At 33.8% G+C, this 9,326-nt stretch overlaps 1 protein-coding gene across 1 annotated transcript; it reads right to left on the bottom strand.

Annotated features, from left to right (window-relative positions):
* Positions 1-3,210: 3,210 nt before the first annotated feature.
* LOC118752490 lies at positions 3,211-5,562 on the bottom strand. Its single transcript, XM_036487404.1, has 3 exons — positions 4,193-5,562; positions 3,743-4,125; positions 3,211-3,677 (listed from the first exon to the last, which is right to left on the bottom strand). The coding sequence occupies exons 1-3, from the start codon at positions 5,053-5,055 to the stop codon at positions 3,301-3,303; spliced, it is 1,623 nt and encodes a 540-aa protein (XP_036343297.1). The 5' UTR covers positions 5,056-5,562; the 3' UTR covers positions 3,211-3,300.
* Positions 5,563-9,326: the final 3,764 nt, after the last annotated feature.

The following is a 9,326-nucleotide window of genomic DNA, read 5'->3' as shown; positions in this document are numbered from 1 at the left end:
GTATATGTATTTAATTGCAATCGTTAAACTAGCATATAAAGAATATCTTAAATTCAAGTTTGTTAAACGAGATTTTTGTAATGAGGTTGTACATGCATATTTAAGTTTTATTTGTATCCCTAAACTCTCATCAGGCAAGCAATTAATGCCACTGAACTAAAATTCGTATGATTCGGCTTACAAATCGATCGCTTAGACTGAAACGTTACAATGTCCACTTTTTTATAAAAAGCTACATACAATGAAAATTAAAAATTTTACCTTCGAATGACATGCTTGTTTTATTCCTACTCATTTATGTATATTTAGTGAAACGCAAATTTAATAAGTCGAAAGAAGCACGGAAAATTCAATAAGTCCAATTGAGTAAAAAGCTGCATTGACATCGAATTCAACCGAATCGTTGGTAGGTTTTTACAAAATACTTGAAGAAAACTAATTTTGAAAAGATATTTCTGTACTGTTTAAATTTAAAAAACTGGACTAAGCTCATTTTAGAAACTTAAAATTTGTATTATTATTTTTTTACAACTTTTCATTTTATGTTTATCAAGTCTACTTAAGAAATTCAAAATAAGATTGCTCTCTTCACGTGGTCGCATGTTGAAGCTGTTGAGTAAAAATAGCGGAATAGCGTTAAATACATGTGAAAATGTTGTTAAAACGTTTAAAACTGTATTGTAATTGCCATGAATCACTCAAAAATATTTTTAGCCTGTATGCAACATATGCTATTTATCGTGCGTGTTTACAATTTACAGTTTACAAATTCTATTGTGGATATTTATTTAAAAGAGTTGGGACTAAATCGATGCACATGACGTAAATTATGAGTTTCTGGCAGTTTTCATTTGAAATATGTAATACTTTAATTACAAACATTCAAAAATATTTTGCAAATCGCACCGATTTCAAATCGTACAATTTGCAGAACATGCCAGTATGACAATATGACTAGTTGACATCTTGTGAGTAATAAAAATATAAAAAAAAATGTAAAAATCTCGAGTATTTACAATCAAAATCAGTGGTATTTACCTTAAAAAAAGTACATAGTACTCGCTTGATAAGATAATAATTTTGAGAAAAGAATTCAGTGGACTTTAAAAATAAAAAATCAATTCAAACTGAGCCTTTTTTAATACTGCATGGCATATACATACTAAACTAAAAAAATTAATTTTTATATACATTTATGTACAATCAGTGTATCAATATAAAACTAAAATGTTTATACTAAAATAATACAAATTCCGTACATTTGTACAATAAATAACCTTAAAAAATGTAATTTAAAACAATCAAATAGCGATCTAAAAAAGCTATTTACAATTTTCATTCACATATAAGCATACCAGTAAAAATTAAGGGCAATCAAGAATATCCAGTTTAATTATGCAACAAAAATTTTTTTCATTCGATTCAAATTGAAGGGAGCTAAGGAAGTTTAGAGGATTTTTCCCAACTAAACACTGTACTTGAAATTAATTTAAAAAAATGGCAGTCGGGTATATTTAACGGGAACGAGGAATTTTCTATGCCACTACAACAACAAGAACTATCGTAATTAAAGGCCCAATTGCGGGATTTGTGTTTACATCAAACTCGTTTCGAAGTTTTATATCGAGATTGCCTTAATAGAAAAACAACTGTGATTTTATTCTATTTGGTTTAAAATGAGTAATCATTCACAAAAGTTGTAAACTATATGCAAAATCTTACTTTACAATCATATAACTAACTAGTGTTGAAATGCTACATAAAATAGTTTTTAAACTCATATCATTCCCAAGCGGTGCAAATAAATTCCATAAGGCCTTCTATAAAATTTAAAATATGATTTAAATAAGAGGTAATTACTAAAAAACTAGGCTAAACTAATTAAAAAATCTTAAAAATATGTTTAAAAAGCAAACATTAAATTGAAATTTAATAATAATTTACAACTAATCACTGAAATAATACAAATGCCGTACATTTGTACAATAAATAACTAAAAAAACAATTGAGTTTAAAACATTCAAACAGCGTTAAAACAAAATTTTTTTACAATGTTAATTAAATAAACATACCAATTAAAATTAACAATTAATGGCTAAGAAGCAAATTAAACTTAAATAGCTTATGCAATCAAAATTTTTTTATTGCGGATCAAATTGTAGGAACTACTTGTAATCAATTAAAAAAAACCTGACCGTCGGGCCCACATAACGCTCTACGTTTGCATCTGAACCAAGGCTAATAGTTAAGCAATATTCCCCAGAACTCCTGGGATTGAGTAAAACAACTGTCTGTTTTATTATATTCCGCTCAAACTGAGTAATCATTCACAAGTGTTGCGCTCCAAACTCAGTATTTATTTAAAAAGTTTTTAACTGAATGAAAAATCTTACTAACAGCCTTATTCTGTATCACGAACGATAAGCAAAACGACGATTCGTCTGCGGACGAAAACCTCTCTGATTGCGATTTTAACTTCGTCTTGCACCGGCTAAAATGATGCCACCAGACTAATTTTTAAAGCACTCCTCTGCAGGCGAATCGTTCGTGATACAGAATAAGGCTGTTAACCTCGCTATTCTAACCAAGCCACAAACTCAGCACATCAGTATTGTGATTTGTACTGCGCGTCAAAAAAATGCCACAAAAATTTTATTTTAAGTGCTAAAGATATGCACAAAAATTCAAAATTTTGTTTTGTAGCGGCATACTCTCGAGTAGCAGTAGAAATCTCAATAGTGATGTGCTGAACTTTAAGACTTTGTTAGAATAGCGCTGAAAATGGAAAAATAATTGAGATAATTAAATTAAAAACTAACAGCAGGCCTTTTATACAATTTTATCGACAAACGTATAACTAGCTTGTGTAAAAGCCTTCAAACTCGTATCTTTTCCCAAGCAGTGCAAATAAATTTCTAAGGCCTTCAATAAAATTTAAATAATTATCAAAAACTAAGCTAAACTAATTAAAAAATCTTAAAAATATGTTTAAAAAGCAAACATTAAATCGAAATTTAAAAATAATTTACAACTAATTAAAATACGTTTAAAAATCTAAATTGCAACAAAATACTGCAAAAAATTATAATAAAATTAAGTCGTTTAAAGTATAATATAATAAAAAGTAATATGTATAATTTTTAAACTAGAAATATATCTAAAATCTTTGTTACAAATATTTAAATTAAAAAAACTAACGGTTATAAGTAATTGAAAAAATACCTATATAATCCTAACACACACTTAAACTAAATATATTTCAATTAAATATGTACGTATTTTAATGCAACCGTCCTTCCTTTACTTATAACCAATATAGCGTGTCGATTGACGATCAATGTCCGATTCATTTTCAGCGACCGTAACTGCACCCACATTACAACAATAGCTTCTATCGTAAGCAAGAGACTCTCCAGCAATACCGCTATATTCAACATCGGTCTTATTCTCAGTTACCATGTTTTCAGTAGTATTCATTGCCATGGCGGCTGTCTGTGATGTATTTGTTGCCCATTCATTCGCATTTGATAAGATAGCTTGCTGTTCTTTCATAGCATTATATATCATCGAGCGCTTCGAACGCTCCACTGCCCAATTGAAGGCATGCACATAGATATGCGATTCGCGTATCTGATCGCTTATCTGCACTACGAGCTTTTCCAAATTCTGCGTCTGAACTGTAATGGAAGGTTATAGAACATATTGGATATGCAAAAAAAAAAGCATGCTGCATGCATAATACCTTTAGCATCTTCGGTAACAAATTGTCCACGCTTATGTTCCATTTCAATTCGCTTAAATGCCTCAAATTGCGTTAGTAATTTGCGCATCATATTCAACGATTGTTCACATTCCATATACAACTCGGGACTATATGTTTTATTTGCGTTCAAAATGCGTTGCATATCACATAAGAATATTGTGCATTTACGTGCTGCTTGCCTAACTTGATATTGCACATTCATGGTACATGGCATGGAGCACTTTGTCTGCGTATTTGTCTGCAAGTTAGCTGAAAGAAACTCACTGTCTTCCGTAGTACCATTTGTAGGTAAGACTTCATTTAAATAGTAATGCATCTTACGAAGTAGACTAAACAAACGCAGCACCGGATTAGGTTCATTGCTATAATGAAGTGTCGAATGTTTAATTGGCGTAAGAATCAAAGGCACTTCTACTAAAAACTACTTACTTATCCAACGACAAACCCAGCACAGATAAATCTACCACAATCTTGTCATAATCAATTTCTTCTTCCTTCCCAAAATCAGTTTGCTTGGGGAATCTGCGTTGGCCGCTGCCACTATTGCAGTTACCACCATCTCGATTGTTACGTCTACTAAATCCAAAACAATTGTCTGCTTCACTTTCAATGCGGGCAGCACTTGAAATAAGTGGCACAGTATTGGTAGCAGGATGGATGTTGCTAGACTGGCAACGTAAGAAGTGAAACTCAAATTTCGGCGACGACGAGAGCTTTGGCGATGCTCCACTTGTTACGCTACGAACATTTGATTGGGAATCGTATTGCACTGGCTTTGTTAACGGCGGTACAGAAGCGTAATTGTTGTTCATATTGGCGTTCAGACCCTGTGGCATTGCAGATTTTAAATGTGCTGCGGCGACGGCATTCGGGGTGTGGCCAGTGGCAAACATAGTTGGCATGGCATTGAAATGTTGTTGCAGAACTTTCTGTTGGTGTTGCCGCTGCTGCAAGTGCTGGTATTGCAACTGTTGTTGGTGATAATATTGACGATATAAATGCAGCATTTCTAATTCCTTGTTTTCTTGACTGGATGCGACACTTGAAGTAGATGCGGTTGCTGCCATTTCGTTGTACAATGAATTATTATTTAATTGTGTAACACCACATGCTCCGTTTGTGTTTTTTGCTCCAGCTATGCAGCTTGTTGTTGCTGCAACAGTTCTAATTGCCCCAAACCCGTCTAATTCGCCACCAATTAGCAACGAACTCAACTCATGAGAAATGCTTTCCATATTATAAATAAGTAATTGACTATCTTTTTCACTGTTCGGTTGAAAGTTGAAAGACATTTTAATCTCGGAAATGGCTAAAATTCAAGAAAAATATCATATGAAAAAACGTTACATTTTAAATTTTACTGCTTTTTTTCTAGCATCTAAAAAGTGCCAATCTTTTTTTTCTGTAAAGCACTCAGGTTTTTACCCATAATCTCTATTGCTCCTTTTTATCATAAAACTCCTTTTCGGACAATTTTACTTATTAGTTTCTACTTACGGTAAAATGTTTATAAAATGGAATTTTCGGTGAGACCAGCGTGCAGTTAGAAATTAGTTGCAAATTTGATTTTGCAAACACCTACACCGGAAACGGCTAAGTTGGATAAAATGCAATGCTGCCATACGGAATTGGAATACAGAGAAGTGTGTAAAATTGAACCCTGTGCTGGCAGACATGAACGAACGTCGCAAGGCCACACAAAAACAAGAGAGTGAACAAGTTCGATTTTTTAAGCGGGTTCCAGGCGAATTAATAGCTCTGATCCCTTACTCCATGAACTTACAGGTTTAACACGAACTTGCAGGAAGTTACTGGAAAATTATCCCGTACTCCAAAATGCTGTAAATGAGAGCGATTTTTGGAGAGTTGTGTAGAGAATAAAGATGCAAATTTTTACCTGAACTTTTTCTTCTGGTAAAATCATAAAACGTGTCAAGTGATCACTGGTTGACGTTTTTACAGGAAAAATGGTGTTTTTGTTCCCGTACTTTTTGTTGTTACTCACTTTATACTCTCACTTCAGAGAATATTGTTACGATTCAAGAATGATAGAATACAAGATTGCGCCAATCGAGCTGAGAGCAACTGGCCGTGACGTCAAAATATACCCGAATGAGAGAGCAAGACGAACTCGACAAGAAAAAGAGGAAGCATCGAACAAAAGGTAACAATCGGTAACAAAGTTCGCGTCGAGTAAATTTTTGACAAAAATGAGGTGAATAAAATTTCAGTAGCTCATGAGGCTAGTGAAATTTTTGTCAAATGCATAGAAAATTTTGACAATCGCAAAGATTGTTGATGTGTGTAATTTTTCATTAAATAAAAGCATAAATAGATGAATTGCAATCAACGATGGTAGATGTTTTCTTAAAATATTCATTTCACTTCAGTTTGTAATATTTTATTCCAAATAAATCTGCGGTTATCAAAAATTTACTGCTGTCACACAGCAGATTGGCAAAACTGTCTCACCATAGTAAAAATATTATTCAACAGCTTTCCCCGTAGAACTTTGTTACCGATTCACACACGCCCTTTAGGTTGGTGTTATGCAGAAATTTTGTTTGGCAAACTGCGTGCAATTGTTGTTGTAGCAAACTCGGAGAGAGCGAGTTTGGCGACTCTCACAGCAAACTAATTTTGTTTGGTCAAACTGCAGCAAATTCGGTGTTGTCATATACAAAAATTTTAAATTGTGCGCGTTATGTACATCTGAAATTCTCATTTCGTGTTGGCAATAGCCATGAAAACCATAATGAACGTGCAACCCTGTGCCAAACTCGACATAACCACCTCCGAGCAAACTAAGCAGCCGCCATTTAATTTGGCAAACAAAAGTTTGTCTGTATAACACCGACCTTATATGAATACATAGGCTGCGTTTCTTTATACATTCCGGATAAACCCATTTCACAACCAGAATGAACAGAATGCCATTGAAATATACGTTTACATATCATCAGGAACGTTCTAAAGAATAAGTAAACAAGAAAGTTTATTCCAAACGTTCAGAATGAATAAAGAAATACAGCCATAGTTTTATTGTAACAGGCTAACCTAATATTCACGCACGCCGCCAATTTATTGTCAAAAATTTCTCATACACATGCAACTTGTATGAGATCAACCGAAATTGAACGGCGTGCGTATGAAGCTAACTCAATTTCCAATTTTTGTTCTGCGTGACATTTTGATTTGACGTTTCGCTCAATGAAATCAAATGCAAACGCATGCAAGTCAATTTCGGGTGACGCAAAAAAACAAATTCGACGGCATGCGTACCAAAACGCAAGCCGCGAATATTAGGTTAGCCTGTAAGGATGCCGATTAAAATTAATAAAAATCAATTGGGGTGTTCACAGTTCGTTCCAAATAGTGTCTCAAAATGTAGACGTCTACATTTTAAGACGTTTTCTAACCGTAAAATCTGTGGTGTTGTTGCTTCCCATACAAAATTGGAAAACGACGCCGTCTACATTTTGTCACACTCAAAGGTATGTTTTTTACGCGTCTACATTTTGCAACCTCGCAGCAGGGTTGCATTATGGCAATACTAATCACATTTTTTTTTATTTATTGATTATTTAATTTGAGCGCAATTTCTGATGAAAAGAAACAAATCAAGGAAAAGAAATAACAAATATTACGAATTGCTAATTAAGTTAAATAATTACAATTTTTCAGAAACAAAATCGAAAGGCGACATATAAAAAATGCACGCAAGGAAGAAATGTCTGGCAACACCAGCAAAGTTTTGAGACGATTTTGCGACGACTGCTAGAAAGGGGTGCTCACAGTTTGATGCTAAAGATGTCTCAAAATGTAGACGTCTACATTTTCAGACACAATTTGGAACGAACTGTGAACACCCCAAATGTTTCTTGCACAACGGTCGATTTCTTCTGGCACGATTGAAGGTGCTGCACATATTTCGTTGTCGCTTAAGACTGTCACTGTGCCATGATTTTGTTTAAATTTTTGTAAAATTGCTTAGCACACTTACGATTGCTATAAATTTTGCTTCCATTTTTTTAAGATTTTCTAATTTGAAGTCCTCAGACTAAAAACAAAAGCACAAAAAATGCACCAAGCACCAAACTCAAAAATTTTCGCGTTTTGAACACCCACTAAATTTGATGCGAAAAGCATCAAGTTGGCAACGGTGAATGTAAACAAAAGTATATTATGACGTCAGCGATTGGGTGGATGCTGTCAAATCGACGAAGAGAGGGCTAGCGGTCCGCGAATGGCGCGACCTTTATTTTCTGGATCGTGACTTCCACCCTACTCCTAAAAACAAAAACAGTATGGGCCATGTCTCACGGTCAGTAATTATAACGATATTTGGATCGCGATCCAAATTGATGGATTGATGGATCGCGCACGAATACTACATGCTCAATATTTATCGCGTCAGTATTTGCATAATTTTTGTGCTGGACGCTTATTATGATGCAAGAAAATATTTTTATTATTTATGAATAATTTGTAGATAATGCATTCTACAATTATTTTAAAATTTCCCATGTTAATTAAAATTGTTTCACTTTGTTTTGAAAGGTTTTAAGCAACGAGAACGAAAGCTTAGTGAATCCGTTTTCGATGTTCGCATTATGAGAGTACAAGATGTACTGACGAAATGTATGGATCGCGTTTTGAAAGTGCTACACGCTCAATATTTATTGACAATATCGCGATCCGCAATCCAGATTTCAAAATTTTTAGAAATTTTGCGATATGGATCACGATCCATCATGTGACAGTGCCCTATGACAAGTGTACCAAAAGCGACTCGTACTGATGTATAATCATAAGTTTTTGTTTTATACACGTATGCATAAATATAATTCCGCTCCTGTAGAAGCTAAGGAAATTTAGCGAAACGTTGGGCATGAAGTAAGAAAATTTAGTTTTACTTGCACTTGCAAATATTACATCCACGAAGCCTATACAAAAACAAAATAAAACAAGTAAGAGCAGCGCGGTCTTCGGCTATGCCGAAGGCTTCATACCTTTCACGAGAATCTGAAAATTTTACTTTAACAGATTATTTGAAAAAATGTATATATTCACAGAACGCATAGATAGAGGAGATACATATATAAAAAATCATAGCTAAACAATCAGAGGTATGGAAGATATACCTTATATAGCACCAATCTAAGTGATGTTCACTGCTGTGTGATCAGTACGTGAACCGGTAACACAATTTAATGGGTTTAGCTTCCTACATAATGGAGATATATCGCAAAGACTGGTATCTGAACAATCAGTGGTATAAGAGATAAAGCTCATAAAGCATAAATTTTAGCGATTTTCTCAGTAGAATTTTTATTATTATTTATAAAATAGCTTACGAAATTTATCAGTTTTAGCTGTCCAAATAAAAGAGTTTTACAGTAAAACCCCGTGTCTGAACAATCAGTTGTATGGGGGCAATAAACAGGTTATAGTGACCCGATCTTTGTTATTTCTACTGTACATTTTCTGTTGATAATGAGTGAAAGCAGTGTGAAATTGCATGTTTCTAGCTGCATAGATGAAGTAGTTATAACAAAAAATC

This window comes from Rhagoletis pomonella, unplaced genomic scaffold (genome assembly GCF_013731165.1).
Source record: "Rhagoletis pomonella isolate Grant_MI unplaced genomic scaffold, Rhpom_1.0 Rhpom_scaffold_01549, whole genome shotgun sequence".
Classification (NCBI taxonomy): domain Eukaryota; kingdom Metazoa; phylum Arthropoda; class Insecta; order Diptera; family Tephritidae; genus Rhagoletis; species Rhagoletis pomonella.
The sequence above is the reverse complement of the archived record's forward strand: the minus strand, read 5'-3'. Positions and strand labels throughout refer to the sequence as shown.